At 34.9% G+C, this 20,259-nt stretch overlaps 1 protein-coding gene and 1 long non-coding RNA gene across 33 annotated transcripts in view; one reads left to right on the forward strand and one right to left on the reverse strand.

Annotated features, from left to right (window-relative positions):
• Positions 1-20,259, forward strand: part of LOC147838686 (uncharacterized) — a 1,589,207-nt gene that overhangs the window by 528,706 nt on the left and 1,040,242 nt on the right. The window lies entirely within an intron of this gene.
• add1 (adducin 1 (alpha)) overlaps positions 1-20,259 on the reverse strand; it is a 79,509-nt gene that overhangs the window by 50,569 nt on the left and 8,681 nt on the right. For 25 of the 32 annotated variants that reach the window (XM_087299840.1, NM_001079958.1, XM_087299849.1 and 22 more), the window contains 1 exon segment: positions 2,799-3,000. In XM_087299840.1, the coding sequence (XP_087155966.1) occupies positions 2,799-2,993 (195 nt within the window). In that variant the 5' untranslated portion in view covers positions 2,994-3,000. 32 annotated transcript variants of the gene reach the window in all.

Genomic DNA, 20,259 nt, shown 5'->3' on the forward strand with positions numbered 1-20,259 from the left:
CTTTTTGAACTTAAATAAAGATATTTTAAGGAAAGCTGAAAACCTACAATCACTGACTTCTATAATAAAAACAAATATTATTGAAGTCAATGGTTACAGGTCATCCTCAAAATATATTTTTTGTGTTCAACAAGAAAGAAACGCACAAACATTTAAAACAAGGGAGGGTATATAATGATCATTTATTTTAAATCATTTTATATATTATTAAAGCAGGACATTTACCAAATGTCTTCATGGAACATGATCTTCTAATATTCTAATGATTTTTGGCATTAAAAAAATAATATTTTTTAGACTCAAACAGTATATTTTTGGCAATTCCTAAAAACATAGCTGAGCAACTTTTGTTTCTGGTTTTCACATTTGTCAATTTTATGTGGTATTTGGACCAAAAAGTATGAAAATCAATGGAAAATTGCAGTGAATGAACATCAGCTGCCTTTTCCACATCTTCCTCAAGTCCTGGCCGTATAAATACCCTCTTTATTCTTAAGGGATTTTCTGCTTGCATACACAGGATCTCCTCTGTATTCATGCACACATGCAGAAAGACATATGATAGCTGGATATAATGAGACATCCGTCACGAGGGGTTTACTGAGAGCCGAACTAATGTCTGAATAACACCAGCACATTAAGAATTCATATGTAAAAACAGATTTTTTTTCCAATGTCGCCTCACAACAAGAAGGTCACTGGTTCGAGTCCCGGTTGGGTCAGTAGGCATTTCTGCCTGTAGTTTGCATGCCCTACCTGTGTTGGTGTGGGTTTGCCTCCGGGTGCTCCGGTTTCCCCCACAGTCCAAACACATGCGCTATAGGGGAATTGATGAACTAAATTAACCGTAGTGTACGAGTGTTCAATTCAATTCATGCTTATTTATATGGCACTTTTCACAATGTAGATTGTGTCAAAGCAGCCTAACATAGTTCTAGTAAACTCCAGATTTCAGAGTTGAGGTTTAGTTTAGTTCAGTGTGGTTTAAATTTCACTGCTAAAGGTTCAAACAAAGTAGAGCGAATCCACCGAAGCGCAGCTGCACAAGTCCCGATCCAAGCAAGCGTGGTGACAGTGGCGAGGAAAAAAAAAAACATCATCGATTGACGAAGTGAAGAGAGACCTCGAGAAAAACCTCGAGAGAGACTAGGCTGTGAAGTGTGTGTGAATGTGAGAGTGTATGGGTGTTTCCCAGTACTGGGTTGCAGCTAAAAGAGCATCCGCTGAGTAAAACATATGCTGGAATAGTTGGCGGTTCTTTCCGCTGTAGCGATCCGTGATAAATAAGGGACCAAGCAAAGGGAAAATGAATGAAAGTTTTAGGTTTTGTATGGAGCAGTACAATTGCACAAAAACTTGATATATGAAAATTATTAAAACTGCAGATTTTTTTTACTCATTTTAAGAAATTATGTTTTTAAAATTGTGTATTGAAGAGTAAAAATGGAAGAAATATTTCTGAAAATATTAAAACTTTGGTTTTCTGCATTTCCAAATGAACTTCGAGATTTATAATCCAAAGACTGTTTAAGTCTTTAAGAATTAAGACTGTAAAAATTATTGCGCTGCTCTTTTTCTTAATTTGACTGGGTTGATCACACATTTTTATTTAAATCTTTAACACAGATTGGCATGTCAAACCAACCTACCACTTGCTAATAATCCAACAGAACATGTGCCCATATGGCCAGTTTAATTTCTTTATCTTTAGAGTTGAACAAATGAGTGCCTCAGGGATCGGTTCTAGGACATATATTATTTTGTATTTAATAACTTGATTAATATTTCCCAGAGATGGGTTGTAGTTGGAAGGGCATCCACTGTGCAAAATATATGCTAGATAAGTTGGTGGTTCATTCTGCTGTGGCGACCCCAGATTAAAAAAGGGGCTAAGCTGAAAAAAAATAAAATAAATCAATGAATGAACTTGATTAATAACGTGTGCGACAACCTTTCAAATAAAAATCACATGATGGGTTTTGCTTCTTAAAAAGCACAAAACATTAAGTTGTTACTGTGGTCAAAAGTGTTTTACAAATATTTATTTGAGAATTTTAGAGAGATTTTTGGGGATATTTTCAAATATATCAGAAGGGTGTTGACTGATTAATTAGAAAGGAGATCATAAATGTATATTAAATGTAAAATACAGCAATTTTGTTCCTTAGTAATATGGAAATTCATGTTTGACAGGTCAAATTAAAATGCAATACACATATAGATTTAAATTCTAAGTTATTCGACCTCCTGTGAATTTTTTTGTCTTTGTCAAATAATTCCCAAATTATGTTTATCAGAGCAAGGAATTTTCCACAGTATTTCTTATAATATTTTTTCTTCAGGAGAAAGTCTTATGTTTTATTTTAGCTAAAATAAAAGCAGTTTTAAACCTTTTTTTAAGCCATTTTAAGGTCAATATTATTAGCCCCCTTAAGCAATATTAGTTTTGAATGGTCTCTGAACAAACCACTGTTATACAATGACTTGCCTAATTACCCTAACTTTACCCTAATTAACCTAGTTAAGCCTTTAAAGCACTTTAAGCTGAATACAAGTGTCTTGAAGAATATCTAGTCTAATATTATTTACTGTCATCATGGCAAAGAGAAAAAAAAATCAGTTATTAGAGATGAGTTATTAAAGCTATTATGATTAGAAATGTGTTGAAGAAATCTGCTCTTCGTTAAACGGAAATTAGGGAAAAATATACAGTGGGGTAATAATTCAGCAGGGCTAATAACTCTAACTTCAACAGTATATTGATTAGTGGAAATGTATGCGTTTAGTGTTGTTCTCACGGGACTCTGCAGGATCATGGAGACTCTCTTGCGCTGCTCCATCATGTTGAAGTCCTGCCGCAGGTCTGGAGCCATGTTTCTCTCCCTCTGGTACTCCGGGCTGCTCTCATCTACTCGGTCGAAATATCGCTCTTTGTGAGGAGGGTTTGTGGGCGGGGGGGCCGTCACCACCCCTGCACCTGAGTCTCCGTTCATCACACACCTGCAAAACAAAAACATTCACACTTCAGTCACCGAGGTCCTGTGAAATCAGTTTTATTTTTTCACAAATTACAATTTTTTTTAATGTTAATTTGAGCAGCATTGTGTGAATGAGTGTGTATGGGTGTTTCCCAGTACTGGGTTGCAGTTGGAAGGACATCCACTGTGTAAAACATATGCTGGAATAGTTGGCGGTTCATTCCTCTGTGGTGAGCCCTGATAAATAAGGGACTAAGCCGAAGGAAAATGAATGAATAAACTAATTTTTGATCCATTTTTCTAAATTTTTCCAAATTTCTATTTTATGTCTACAAACTTTTCTGGACTATTTTTTATCAATGTTTTTTCTGGAAATGTTTTTTCTTCCTATTTTTTATTTATTATAATTTTTATTTATCATTATACTTAGGGTATTTATCATACCCTAAATTCTGCATACACTAAAAAGTAACTATTAAAAACAAGCTGAATTGCTTTAAATAAAATTTTATTATGAAGTGAAATACAATCTGGAGATGAAATCCACTGAAAGCTACTAACATATGTTTAAATGGCATATGAGTGCTTGTAACAGGATGTTTACTGTTGAGTGCACTGGATATAATGAGCTTTCTCTGTCCATTAAGCAGAGTCGAGACATGCATGATGTGCATGAGACAGAGAGGAAAGGATTTTGGGCTGATTTAGCTCCACTGTGTCATTATGGGCAAAACAGATGCTGTTGCCACAGTAACACGACCATCATTCCATCATTAATGCAACAGGTGATGCTGTTTAATAAAACAGAAAACAGAATTAATTGACATGAAGTCAGAAGTCCAAATAATGTACTGTACAGAAAATTACATTAAACAAATTACACTCCCAGCTTCAGGTTTGTGGATATTTTTATTTACTGCATATGCAATATTAATAAGCAAAAAATAATAATTGCCACAATAATCATAAAATAATAATGAAAATTTTACAAAGTACATCAAAACTGTAATTGTTTCTTATAATTACAGGATTAAATTTAAATATGAAACAACAAGAAATAGCCCAGGTTTGCTTTGCTTGTTTCTAGTGCACAACATTAGCAAAAAAATGTGCAATTACTAACAACAACAACAATAATATTAATAGCAATAAATAATAATAATAATAATAATAATAATAATAGCCATAATAATAGTAATAACAATAGCTATAATAATAGCAATTAAGAAGAAGAAGAAGAAGAAGAAGAAGAAGAAATAATAATAGCAATAAATAATAATAAAATAATAATAATAGGAATAATGATAGCAATAATAATAATAATAATAACAACAACAACAACAACAACAGCAACAACAATAATAATAATAATAATAATAGCAATAATAAAAATAATAATAGCAATAATAATAATAATAATAATAATAATAACAACAACAATAATAAGAATAGCAATAATAATAATAATATTAATAATAATAATAATAATAAAAATAACAATGATAGCAATAATAAGAGCAATAATACTAATAATAATAGCAATAATAATAATAATAATAATAATAATAATAATAATAACAATAATAGTAGCAATAAATAATTAGCAATAACAATAATACCAATAGTAATAATAATAAAAGCAATAACAATAATAATAGTAATGATGACAGCAATAATAATAATAACAACAAAAACAATCATAATAATAATAATAGGAATAAATAATAATAGCAATAATAATAATAATAATAATAATAATAATAGGAATAAACAATAATAGCAATAATAGTAGCAATATTAATAATAATAATAATAGAAATAATAATAAAAACAGCAATATTAATAACAACAATATTAATAGCTATAATAATAGTAATAATAATAATAATAATAATAGCAATAATAATAACAATAATAACAGCAATAACAACAATAATAATAGCAAATAATAATAATAATAATAATAATAATAATAACAGCAATAATTATATTAATTTAACAACTATAAAATTAATTAAATATACAATGGAATTTATCTTATACAATAGTTTTGAATTTTTTACCATCATCAAGATTTTTAAAAAATAAATGATCTTTATTCCACTCAAATATTAAACAACAAGAAATATTTTTATTGTAATACAATCACTTTTAAAAAAAGGATGGTTTGTGAATATAAATCAAAGATTTAAAACGGTAAATGACAACATGGTAGATCATAATATTAAACAGTCTTATCATTTACTGGTGATATAATCATTCATTTGCTCAAAACAAGGGGATCTGCAGGAGAATCAATGACACAGCAAACAGAGGCAGTCAGTCTGACTCAGCATTATTGATCATCTAATGTTGTTTTAAGTGTCCAAGGGGTTTGTAGCAGACATTTAAAAGCCAAATAAACATGAAGCTGCTGCTGCTACAGTACATTTCAATCCTCCCCCTCAAACTGACGCTCAAAATACAACATGAGGCATCCGATGCAGCGCAGCATTACAACATGAAGCTAACAGTGATTGTGAAGCAGGAAATAACTGAAGCATTGAGTAATGAAACCCTAAAGCAGCTGCCCTGTTCTACATCCACACACACACACACACACACACACCAGAGAGTACGAAAATCTCTTCCACAACTCAATTACTTGAGTTTAAAGAGCCATTTACACAGAATACATCTTTGCAATCTTGAGACACAGTGAACAGGAATGTAAAAAAGCCTTCTTAAAAAGCACCTATGATGCAAAATCAACATTTGTAAGGTGTTTGGACAGAACTGCGTGTAGGTATAGTGTCATATTTGAATGATATAAACACAATACGTCTTTTTAAAAGCGTCCTGACGTTAAATTCAAATTCTAGGCCTGCCGCAACATGGCGTATCTGTACAGTTTTCCCCTGCCCACCAATATTGATTGACGTGCAGTTTACAATGTCTCAGTGTTAACATGTAAACATACCCACTGAGGCTGGGAAATAACTTTATTTCACGGTATGAGATGGGGTTGGGCGATGTTGACCAATTTGGCAATCGTACGATGTCTAATGTGAAACATCGCAATGGACGATGCCATCTTCGTCATAGGTGGGGGTGGTTAAATATTGTAGCCTACCGTTTTTAAATCCGGAACCACATGGGAATTGCTTTACCCATAACCAAACCATAAATAAATAAAGTTACAAACAAATGACCACCTGTCAATGACTTTTTCCCGCAGGACTCTGGCATGAATAAGCAGTGATCTGTGTGATTCTAATGGCTTTTCCCACAGCTGGTGGAGGAGACGAGAGTTCAGTTGGAGTTCACTGTAGTCAGTGGCGCAAAAAGGGGGTATGCAGTATATGCTGCGCATAGGGGCGCCACACATGGGGGGCGCCATTGTGCCAAAACTATTTTTGAAATTATCCATATTAAAAGTTTCAAATAATATATATATATATATATATATATATATATATATATATATATATATATATATATATATATATATATATATATATATATATATGTTAAAAATGTTTAATTAGCATTTTATACGCGTATAATATTGTATTTTATTAAATTAAAAAAATCCTTTAACACCCCACCCCCCACCCCCATTTTTTATACCATATACATGTTTTTATGAATTTATTATGTATCATATTGATTCATCAGGCCTTTTGGTAACTACTTAGCTCAAAAATATTCTAATTTTAGCTACAAATAAAGTTATAACATGTTTTTATAACATTAAAGTCTTTTTTATTTAACTTTTAGTAGTTTCAGTCAATTGTTCTAGCAAAGACAGACCTTACACTTCTCACAGTCTGCATGTGAGAAGTAATAGCAATGTTCTTTTGCCCTTTAGGACTCCCATGTCTATCATTTTGTTTTGACAAATGTAGTACAAAAAGTCCAAAAGCAAGGTTAGTCAAGGTGATATAATCATTTAGTGAGGGAAAATTAAATTGAGAAGAAATTTGGGGTGGTATGAGAGACATTTTATCACTTGCCTGTTATAAAATATAGTTGGATTGAAGGGGGGTGCGCAAAAGTTAAAGCCGCATACCCATCAGCAAATGTGCAGTTGCGCCCCTGACTGTAGTGCATACATTTTCATTGTTTTCACTGCAGAATCCTCACCGTGTGCGCAAATTTAGGAGACATTTATGCAGAGTGCTTCTTTGCACCTAAAAACGCCAAACACAGCGCTCAGGAACAGATTAAACAGTTGTTACATGAACTTGCTAAAGTAAAAAAAAAGGCTGCAATGCTTGCCCCGCCTTTGAGCTCTTCTTATTGGCTCACTGCTCTAGAACTGAACGTGAATGATTGGTTAACATCAGCTGTCAATCACTCAGTCAATGCCTTCCTGCCTACAGATGACAGGAGCTACAACCGCGGAAATGTGAAGCGCTGAAGATGAGAGAATGAAAATAACACTGACAGATTTACCTACAGTTACTAATAATGGCACATCTCATTAGTGATCATGTGCTGAATGTTAATCCACCATTTACACTTTTCCAAGAGTGGATAAAAGACTTCCAGTGTTTCAAGTCCACTATGAAAATGACTAAAGCCATTCACTGTTAAGTCTGTGGGACGGGGTTTGCAGGTTACAGTGTTTACCACTAAATCTACACAGTTTAAGCGTGAGAGGTGCTGTATAGTCCTTCATTTAATCCTCACGATGCTGTCAGCCGTGCTAGCGGCAGCTATATGTAACATTTAACACAGCTCATGAAAAGACTGGTATAGCTATTAAGATGACAAGCAAATAATAAGTTATATACCAATATAAATGTGGAGCGGGGCGATAGATTGTGATGCCGGCTCAGCATCGTGAAGTTTGTCGGCCATCGGCGATGGACTACTAATATTAGAAAGCTAATTTCAAAATAACCAGTAAAAAAATGATGACTGCTAAATTTTTGCAAACAATTTATATGTGTTGAATTTAAACAAACAAATTAAATTGAGTAATGTTCAACTTTGTTTGTTTAAATTAAGCTCAATTAAATTGTTTACAACCACTTTAAAAAATTGTAAATTTAAGGAATAATTTTTTCGGTGCATCTTTCACGATTTAGTTTTATTTATAAAGTTGATTATCCCAGGAAAATGTACAACAGGGTTTTATATAATAAATAAGCTTGGATATTTAAAAAAAAAAAAAGGACTTGATTATTTTGTACTTTATTTTTAAACGTATAAATATAGTTTTTAGATATAGACTTTAGATGAACAACAAATTCTTGTGTCACATTTCACAGTTTTTGAGCCAACTAACCAGCCGAGGCTTGAAATAGCAACCTTCTTGCTGTGAGGCGAGACCTAATGCACCACCGTGACGGCCTCAATTTCGACAATAAGATTATAAAAGTATTCATTAACCATTTATCAGATTCATTGGGATTAATTACAAACACACAAGTCATAAAAGTTTAAAAGTCTTGTGATAACCCCTAAAAAACACTCCAACTATTTCAATGAGTGCCCTATAATCGGTTGAAGCAATTTTCCAGTAACAGCCACTGTACAAGCACCTCTCATTACAAGTTTGTGAAGATGCTTGACACGCATTGCATTCACAGCATGAGCTTAGCGCAGAATTTACAGCGACCTTCAACTCAAGACGTCATTCACAAAGCCACTCATGTCTGAATAGTGTTCAAGACGCCACAGCATCTGCGTCTCTTTCTCTGGTGATTCTCCAGAGTTTCCTCCCACTCTCTTTCAGCATGTGAATAACTGCGCAGCGGTGCAGTCTTTCTGTGCTCATCTCCCTGGAAACGGTGCAGACACCGACACACAATTCAGTTTCACCGCCGTCATATAATGGCCTCGGATGTGCAGAAATCTCAAAAAGCACAGCACTAATGAAAGTCGGAAAGTGATGCTCTTTTCCTGCATTCTGACTGTCACTTCCTGTTGAGATGGGAAATACATTGAAGCCCCGCAAAAAGAAAAGTCAATAGCTGCGTCCCAAATCGCATACTTTTGCTCTATTCTACGCCATTTTGTAATATAAACAGTGCAAGTAGTGTGTTCACACTGAAAACTCTAAAAATAATAAGAGCACTTTAATTACCCGGATGATGCCCTCATTCTGCTGGTAAAATGAAGTGTGTAATGATGGACACTTGACGCACTCAACGACCGCAGGTTTGCTTATGTAGCGGAAGGGGCGGAGCTATCGGGCGCACATGTTGGATAACTTTATTTATTTTGGATGGTGAAAGCTAAATTCTCCTACGAGAGTGATTATAGCGCCTCCCGATGGTGAATGCGGTTATACTCACGGCAGGTATTATCTAATAATTCGGTCGTTTATTTCACTGATTTAGCGACAGTCAAACGTCATCAGGAAAACGGTTTGAATTTCCGCTTAGTAAAAACGTTAGTGCACCATTTGGAACAGCACTACATACATATACTATCCTGTTACATAAGTACATAGTGCATGAGTGCATAGTGTATAGTGGGCCATTTGGAACGCAGCTAATGTTATGGTTTTCTTCCGGGTGTTCTGGTTTTCCCCACATTCCAAACGCATGCGCTATAAATGAATTGAATAGACTAAATTGGCCGTAGTGTATGTGAATGAATGTTTCCCAGTACTGGGTTGCAGCTGGAAGGACATCCACTGTGTAAAACATATGATGGATATGTTGGCAGTTCATTCCACTGTGGCGACCCCTGATTAATAAAGGGACTAAGCCGAAGGAAAATTGAATAATTGAGATATTTTGTTTAAATGTTTTTGACTATTAAAACTATTTTCATTAGTAATGTTGGTAAATTAAATGTTCATTAAATGCCCAGCCCTACCATCAACAATTTTTCACACAAAATTCAAACACTTTTTCCCAGTTTTCCTAAAATCCTTTCCCAACTGAACACTTGGTGCAGCTATTGGTTTTCCGTTGTGCTTTTGATTGATTTTGGCATTAGTCGCAGACAAACGCAGTGACCCTTTAGCACCAGACAAGACATTTATCCCTAAAAGACCCAGAGTACACTCAAAATCAGTCCATACATGATCAATGCCACAGTACAGGAAGATTTCTGAAATAAACTCAAGAACCCATCTCTACACTCCTTAACAACTGTTGTTAGTTAGTTTGCTTTTATTTGACAGATTTAACAAAAAAATAAACAAGTCGAATTAGACTAATTCATAAATATTTAAAACAGAAGACTGTTTTAATAAAATGCCACCAACAAAAAATGCATTTACATAAATATATTTGCCATTTCTCCAGGAAATAGAACGCTTATATTTTGGAAAAATACAAATATGCATGATATTTTTGAAGCATGCTTAACATTCTGAACATGCAAATTTCCATTCCCTGCTTGTGCAACTTCCACAAGCAGTTTAATATGCAGTTTGACTCTAATCAAATACTAAAAAGCGCTTAAATGACAATTTATCACTGAATATATTCAACTGTTAAAGCATTGGTTTAGAACATTATTTTGCCAGGAAATGCACCACAAAAACAACACTTAACTCCTGCCAAAAATAACCCAAAAATCTCAACTCTAGTAATGCAATAACCTCCTAAAGCTGATTTAGCCGTGAAATGATCATCCTAACAGACCATAATGATGTTTATATAGCTGAGAGAATTATGCAGCGTTATATTAAGCTCTGTGTGTGTGTGTGTGTTTTAAGAGGACAGAGGTGTGTAGGCATTACTGTAATAGTCACTATGGAAACAAAACCCATTTCCATGGAAACCTGTATGATTATGTAATCGTATACGGTCACTTGTGTCCTGTGCTCTGCCCACTCACTCAAAACACCCCTGAATGCTGAGCCATAGAGTTAAATGGGAAAATCTGAACCACCAACATCTATTTTATCATCTCCTGAGCCTGTACTGGCGATTTCATCTTTGGGTTTCTTTCAAACCATGATTTAAAATCACCAAAACTACCCTTAATTCACAATAACATCTAGAAAGTTTCCTTATCAAGCAGGAAAATGGACAGCAATCCGAATTAACAACAAACTAAACATCTAAACAGATGTTTTTTGCTAAACACTGCATGCTGATTGCTAACTTACATCTGCATATAAACATTTTCAAACAGGCAAAGCTTTCGATTTTATGCATTTTAGGTAGGAAAATACCACCTTACATATAATGTCATTATAAATGCATAACATTTTTTCACAAACTCAATATATCATCAGTGAACAGCCCAAACAGAAGTTGTAAAGCTGTTATCCAGCTTTGTGGTAATACATTAAGTTCCCATTATTTAATGTTAGTTCAGGTATTTACTACCATCAAAAATCAATGAGAATATAATTATCACAGCATTATTCATCTTTGTTTGTTTTAAATGGGGGGAAAACAGTTGTGCACTGAGTTTATGTATTTTTTCCTCATTTTAAATGCTAACAAGCCCATCTTTGGACTTTAACACTGCATTAGTAAATGTTGAAGCAAAGATTAATGAATGCAGCACAAATATGTTGTTTACTCTTAGTTCATATAAGAAATTAATTCAATGGAGCCTTATTTGTAAAATGTTTTTGATTATCTTTTATGTCAAAAACTGTTAATTTTCACAAAATAAATAAAATAAAATGTAAAAATTGATGTAAAAAGTTTTGTAAAATGATGGCAGAATGGTGTTTGTAAAACAATTAACAAAAACTACTAATAAATTATCATTATTAATAGATTGTTTTATTATTAATCACATAATTATAAAAAGAATACACTCAGCCATTAAGGAGATTGATGCACATACCTACTAACATGCTGAGCTACACTACTTGACAAAAGTCTTGACGCCTATATACGTTTTAGTAACAGCAAATAATAACTTGACTTCTAGTTGATCATTTGGTGTCAGAAGTAGTGTATATAAAAGGTAAAGGCCTCTAGATTTTGCTTATTTGAGCACAATAAAATCTGATCATGTCTTGATGTTGACTGATTTGATGAGGACAGTAAGCTCTGACTCTGCTCAGACTAAAGTGTCATCACTGAACAGAAATAATGTCCAGTATAGAATATAAAGTCCTGCTGCAGTGGAGACAGAATGAATATTGTGTCTGACTCCATCATGAGCTTGGAGGACTGCATCCATACATCTCTGACATGACTCAAATCACTAATTAATAAAGTCATCTGGAATGGTGAAGAAAGCGTTCCTGCAGGACTCCCAGAGCTCATCAAGAGTCTTTGTGTTCATCTTCAACACCTCCTCCATCTTACCCCAGACATGCTCAATAATGTTCATCTCTGGTGACTGGGCTGGCCAATCCTGGAGCAGCTTGACCTTCTTTGCTTTCAGGAGCTTTGATGTGGAGGCTGAAGTATGAGGAGCGCTATCCTGCTGGAGAATTGTCCCTCTCCTGTGGTTTGTAATGTAATGGGCAGCACAAATGTCTTGATACCTCAGGCTGTTGATGTTGCAGATCTCTCGCACGCCCCCATACTGAGTGTAACCCCAAACCATGATGTCTCCTTCACCAAACTTGACTGATTTCTATGGGAATCTTGACTCCATGCTGGTTCCAGTAGATCTTCTGCAGTATTTGTGATGATTGAGGTGCAGCTCAACAGATGATTCAGCAGAGGAATCCACCTTCTGACACTTTAAAATGATCAACTAGAAGTCAAGTTATTATTTGTTGCTCTTACAACTGGGATCCACCACAAGACTTTTACTAGGTAGTGTACACTGCAAGCTGTTTATTCTCTCTTCACAGTTTCCACATCTCAGACCTCACACTCAATAAAACATTACCCTTCATTCAAAGTTTGTCAAGTAAAGAAAATGCTTTACTTGTTGAAACAATCAAGTTTGTACACTTTTTAAGGGATAGTTAAAACTTCCCATTAATTTACTCACTCACAGGTAATCCAAGATGTGATTTTTTTAATGTTTGCCAACATTTTGGGAAACTTGCACTCCTATAGATGTCTTGTCAACAAACTCAGCCCTGTTTTATGCCGAGTTCAGACTGCGTGATTTTAGCCCTGATTTTGGCTCGCCGACAGGTTTTGAGAAAGTTGGTTAAATGATAATAATTATCATTATCGCAACACTCAACAACAATATTGCACATTTTCCCAGTATCATGCAGCCCTATTTTCCGTCTACGAATTTTCCCTAAAATTCCAGCAAACTCCACGGAGAGTGTGAGAAATGGAGAAGGCAGCTGACTCGAAAGTCCTGCACAGTCGTTGTAAATGAGCCAGATCTGCCTGCATGAGTTTCCTGCATCAATAATGGCTTCCTGACAGATTCAGAATGGCGGTCAAATCCATTTCAGCCCAGCAGCAGGCTCAGATGAAGGCCAAAAAGCCCATCAGAACGGGCCAAAAGCAGTCTCAGAGTTTCTGGCAGCCGCTAAAGCAGACAGCAGGCGATCAGAGACTGAAAACAAACCCAGAGATCAGTTCATAAATGCATATAAGATCCCAGCACCTGCAGAGATGGAGGAAGTGAAGCTTTCCCAGAGCTCAGAGCACAGCATGAGAAATATTGAAAACAAAGTAAGTTTACAGTTTAGATCAACTAATGAGTAGGTGCCAGTCTGATAGAGACTTTTAAAGTTTCTTTCATTTATTTTCCTTCAGTGAATGACCTTCTGGCCACAACCCAGTAGTGGGAAACACACATACACTCTCACATTCCCTCACACACTTACACACTATGGCCAATTTAATTTATTCAATTCCCCTATAGCGCATGTGTTTGGACTGAGGGGGGAAACCGGAGCACCCGGAGGAAACCCACACCAACCCGAAAATACAAGCAAAAACAGAAATGCCAACTGACCCAGCCGGGGATTAAACCAGCGACCTGGAGTAGATTATTTACGATATACAATTATTTATACAATGATGACCATGTTTTTTTTACGTTTAACTGTTCGGTTTTTATATTTGAATACTGTTAGGTTAGATAACCTTAAAGCACTGTTTATTTAACTTTTATTTATCCTGTTATATTTATATATTCGTAATTTATTCGATTGTATGCACAAATAAGGCTAAGAAAAAGACTTGATCACCATAGTCGATCTAAATTAATGAAATCTTTCCAAATAGAGAAATTAAAATTATCTGATGGAATTATATTTATAATCGCAATATATAAAATCACAGCAAAACAAAATATCACAACAGGGCTCGAAATTAACTTTTTTACTTGGTAGCACCGGTGCTCCCAACTTCAAACATTTAGGAGCACCAAAAAAACATTTAGGAGCACCAGAAAACATTTAGGAGCACCCACCAAAAATGAATGAGCACCGCTGCAAATCGTTCTTTAAGGGATTTATTGTAGTTTAAAACAACAATAAATCGTGAAAATTTTGAACGTGCATGAATATCTGCTATAAAAAGTCTGTTACTTTATGAAAAATAAATGTATAGTTTGCATCAAACAAATATGAAGCATTGCAGTAAGAAATATTTATTTTGTACTGCTGTTTTATATGCATGTCAATTTAATAAATAATATTTCTGCAACAAAAAGAACAAAAGATTATAATAAATCATTCAATTCAATGCTGAAAGCTGCAGTCATCAGTAAATAAATTAAAAAATAATTTACACCTCAAGAAAGAATAGACAAAAGAAAGTAAGTAAAGTCTCACTTCTATCACTCTTTAAAAGTTTTGGTTTCAGTTTGTGTCAATTTAAAGGTTCAGTCTGTGTTAGTGGAAAGCAGGTGAGTCAGCCGACCCAATTTATGAGCAGGATTCTTGCGGTGACCACCGGCACAATACCGCTGTTTGTTTTGATGAGCCGCAGTTTCAGTGTAAACTTAGTAAAGGCGAGCTTCTTTGGCGATGATATACAGTATTAGATTTGACATTTGCGCTGAATACGCAGTGAATGCAACACATAGAGATTCGGGCACCTTCTTCGAAAAGCACGTACTCGATTGATCTCAGCTGGCAGATCAATATCCACCACGTGTCATGATCGCTCTCATCTGCGCCTCAACTTTAGGTGGGGTTTGCAAACCTGTGTGCTTTAAGTTTTCACTCTTCAGCCGTTTGTATTTCCCGTGGTCATAAAAGCTCCTTCCCTGTCATCTGACAGCGGAATACCTTGAGTGATTGACAGCTAATATGAACCAATATAGCGGCAGAGAAGAGCGATTCAGCACGTTTTTACAAAAAATCGAAACAGGTCGCACTACAACCATTATCTGCAGTCGCACTAATGCGCCAAAATATATCATGAGGTCGCATAGATTAATTTTCGGGCGCATATGCGACCTTGATGAGCTCTGGGAGTTCAAACACTGCACAATGTCAGGATTTTCAAATATCGTGCAAGTCTATTCTACACCTCAAATAAAAAAACAAAAAACAAATACAATGTAAAATGATATCACTTTTTACTGTAAAAACAAAAAGATGAACAACTAAAATATGAAAAGATATAAAAAAAATTTTTTAGCCTGGCATAGAGCCATTTCTCACTTTTATTTAATTTAACCAAGCACAAAAACATGTTAAGAAATAAAAATAAAATACATAAATAAAAAAAACGTATAAATATAGCAAAGAAAATGCAACTAAAATAGCTAAAACTTTAGCTAAAACTAACAAGAAAATACAAAAAAAAAAAACTCTAATAAAAAAAATGAAATGCTTAAAACTATTATACAAATCAATGATACCAAAATGAGATGAATCTAAAATGACTGAAAGGCTCATTTCTATAGGATGCAGTGGAGATGATGTCGGCTGTATTGAAGAGTTCGTAATTTTTCATTGCTCACTTTTATTTAATTTAACCAAGCACAAAAACAGATGTTAAAAATAAAAATAAAATATACACATAAAAAAACTAAACTAATAAATGTCAAAGACAATGCACTTTAACTAAAATTCAACAAAACAAAAAACCTCTAATAAAAAATTAAATACTTAAAACTATTATACAAATCAATGATCCCAAAATAACAAGAATCTAACATCACTAAAAGGCTGATTTCTATAGGATGCTGCAGAGATGATTTCTGTATTATTAAAGAGTTCATCATTTTTCAGCTGCATAAATTTACTTCTTATCTCCAAACTTCCTCATTGACCTACTTTCCAGAAGAGAAGTGTGTGAATTATCTCACCCGTAACACTACACAGATGTGAGGGAGGGTGTGGAGGGAGTGCGTGTATGTGTGTGCGCGCGTGTGTGGCTGAGTAGCTGGGTGTTTCTGTGGGTGGGTTTGCAAGTGAAATGTTTAAAGAATGATGTAATGTGTAAACATTCGAATTGTAATAACTAATAAAATAAATAATAAACAAAATGACCACATAAGCACCACTTCAGGGATAGTTGGATAGATGGACGGCAGATGGACAATTTTACCTTCAGTTTATTATTTAAATAAACCATCTAAATGAAATTGAGAAGATTTACTCCTCAAATGCGTTATTTTTCTCCATTTTTGTTCATTTTACTTGATTTAATATTTATTTTAAGCATCCAGAATGGGCTTAAGTTATGTTTAATGAATCAACTCAATCTGAGGTCATAATAAAACAATATTTAAGTAATAATGTGTTTTTGGGTAATGATAATATACACACTTGAGATATCAATACTTAATTAGCAAAAGCAGATACCTCAATTTTTATTAGTTTTCATATATTTAAATTAATAAAAGTAATGTTTTTGCAAATAATGCATCTACACGCATTACTCAAAATTGTCCTGAATTTTCTCAATGTATAAATGAATAAGGTTTGCTCATGTCTGAACACCGTAAACACACACACACCAGCTGTTTACCATCTTAAATCACATGGTGTGTGTGTGTGTGTGTGTGTGTGTGTTGTGGAATGTAATGGCATTATTCCTGGCACACGGAGGGTCTAAATGTGGCTGCAGGCCAGTAGTAGATCTGAATAGCTCACATAAACTGCATAACTCGCATACAGCAAATGCAGAAAGACCGACCCCTACTAGCCATTCTCCAGCAGATATTTACAGTAAAAACATTTCTGGCCTCATATACCATTCTACATCCCTTATATTTATTTAAAAGACTTATGTATGCCCAAACTATCTGTTATTACTATAATATACCTTATTGCAAGTTACCTAAAATAACTCATTTACAATGCTGTACATTTGCTCCTCTCATAATGAATAATGATATCATTTATATACTAACACTTTATGTTTCTTTGCCATTAAGTAAATTATTTTGATATCAACATTTCACTTGCTTGGTCTGATTTCAAAGGTTGTCACAATTCATTACTATTACAATGCATGCATAATTACAATGCTTTTTCAGTTCGCTACTGTAATTATACTGTACTAAATTAAATGGCCATCTTCTTTGATGCAGCATTTTTAGATGACATAAAGCTTAATTTTGTGCATTTGAAACTTCTAAACCTGCCAAAATATCCTACTGACTACTGCAAGCTATAATTAAAATCAGTGCACTCCTAATATCAGCATACAATAACTTTTAGATTACTTTAAAATGAGTACTGGAGTCTTATTTACTATATCAGTACTTATACTTGATTTTTTGATTAATGTACAATAGCCACAACTGTCAGTGTTGCCAGATATAACTGACTTATTCCAGCCCAAAACCTATCCAAAGTCACAAAAATTTATACATCACCCAAAATGTCAGATTAATTAATTTTATTTTATTTTAATTGAAATTAACCTAGTTTAATAGTCGGATTTTTAACCATGCTGCAACCAACACCAGCAGTAACAGAACCACAACATAACCGGTTCACATCGAAACACTGCGCCCCCTTACCCTCACACTGCACTTAATGTTGTGTAGATTGCACTAGCTAAAAGGGTGTGTTTTACTTCTGAAATGGGGTATAAAGTCATCCCATTTGGCCTTTTGAATTCTTTTGAACATAATAAGGTGCTGCTTGTCAATCAGACAACGCTTCTATGTTTGTTCATGCTGTCAATTGTGAAAAAAGAAATTACTGATTAAAGTGTCATGATAAACCGCAGTGAGTTTCACTGCAGGCTCCTGTGATGCACGTGCACTCAAAGGGGAGTCAGATTTGATGCAACTTTCCTTCCCCTCCTCTTGCGGGTGAGCCCATGCGGTTTGCACTATGCACTGGTCACTACTAACTGAATTGAGTAGGAGCTAAGGGTGTCACGATCCTCCAAATCCTCGATTCGATTACATTTTCGATTCTGAAGGCACGATTCGATTCGATTTTCGATTTTGAATAATTAATTAATGACCAATTAATTATTTGTAGCCTACCGTTTAAACTACCTGACCTGCATGGTCTTTGTTTTACCCATAAACAAATCACACAGTAAATGAATAAAGGCAAGATACACACATAATTACCACCTGTCAATCACTTTTTCTGCGGGACTCGTGAATAGGCAGTGATCTGTGTCGTTATAATGGCGTCGGTAAAAAAGACGCACAACCAACAGGAACCAGCCAACAGTATCTGAGGTGTTCGCTAAAATGACTAAGTACAAGTGAGTGAAAGATTGAAGCAGTCCTCTGACTGCCTGGACCTGCTGTCTCGAGCGCATGGCTGTGTGTGCGTCTGTGTCTGTGTGGTCACGTGATGTGCATTTTCAGAGGTAGAGAGGAAGGAGGGCTGCTCAGAAATGCTACACGCCACTGTGGATGTCAAATCGTTGTCGTTCTAAAATGCCATTTAAAAACAAAGACAGTGTAAACAGGGCCTGAGTGTGAACTTTTCGCGAGCGGATTTGCAACGGGGGCGGGCGGAGGATCGCGATGCCGGTGTTGTCTATCGGACGAACCGTACGTAATACATACATAGCAGAGCTTGCAAAACTGTGTTTTTTTTTTGTCGACAACACGAACGTTGTCAACATAACTCACTGGAAATCCAAAATGCTTCCACACCGGCGACTTCATTGAAAGAGGAGAGGGTTTAAGCTCTGTCGACGGGTCTCCTGCTTCTGCAGTTTAACAAGCACTTCAACAAGCCTGTTTTTTCCCGCTTGGCAAGCCAAGCTGACGTGACATGGGGGCGTGGCAGCATCGACGATTCTATTTTTGGATTCGATAATCGAAATTGAGCATAAATTTTGATCGATTTCGATTAAAAATCGAAATCGTGACACCCCTCACACAGTTTTGTTTTGTTAAATAAATTAAATATGAAATTTATGTTTCAAAAATTATCAACATGCTAATGTCATTTTTTACCCACACATTCAAATTCACAACACTGACAACTGTATATGTGACCATGAACCGCAAGACCACACTGTAATAAAATATACAGTATTAATGGGATTTTTGGTTGCCATTAAAATTTACAAGTACATTTACAATTAAGTAAATTAAACAATTACAATGGCATTTAAAAATGCAAGTAATACAGTAAAAATGATTAGCGCACTCCCAATTTAATGACTATTGTGCCTTAAAACTACAGCACAACTGTAATTGCTAATTTACAGTACAGTTGTACATTTTACACAACCAACAGTAAATTTTACAGCATTATTTTTACAGTGCAGTGTTACATTGCACACTGTTTTTCAGCATACCAAAAAGGTTTAAGTATGACTTGTGTTTAAGTGAGACAAGTGTGGTGGTAATCAACAAGAGAAGGCACCAATAACTGTCCATACACCATACTAATTAAGCAATAAAACTGTTTATTGCTGCTACATACTGCTGATATAAATTATAATCACAATAATATTCAATAATCATGAATCATACTCATGAACATCATTAATCAAAATACAACAAAATTGCATAAAAGGCTTATAATGCGAAATAAAGATGAGATTACATGAATAAAAGACAGATAATAAAAACTTCAAGCAATTTGATACAAGTATATACAACCTCAGAGACGTGCCATCATTTTCCTATTCAAAGACTGGGGAGCCAGTTGCAGTCACATTGGAAAACCAACACATGTGTCCGAGAATGCCGGGCGATGCACACTTATCCCACGGATGAGCTTCCAATGTTTTAGCAAGAAACCCTCACCTTTATAGTCAAAATTTGGGTGTTGGGCAAAGGTCGGCCTAATAGGTAAGAGAGAAGTGCGAGTTGATCAGGCCCACCCTCTCTCTCAGCTAGTTGCACATTATTTTTGATTGCAAAGCACAAATTTGAGGTTTGTGGTGTCAGCATGATTATCTAGAGTCAATATTCTACCTCCTGAAATTTGGAGAAAAAGTTAACCTTAAGGTCCGGAGACCCTTCTCTGGTTATTTGGTCATGTTTAAGAGTCAATATTTTACCTCCTGAAATTTGGAGAGAGGTGTGAAGTTAACCT

Source organism: Danio rerio, chromosome 21 (genome assembly GCF_052040795.2).
Source record: "Danio rerio strain M-AB ecotype USA chromosome 21, GRCz13ab, whole genome shotgun sequence".
Classification (NCBI taxonomy): Eukaryota; Metazoa; Chordata; class Actinopteri; order Cypriniformes; family Danionidae; genus Danio; species Danio rerio.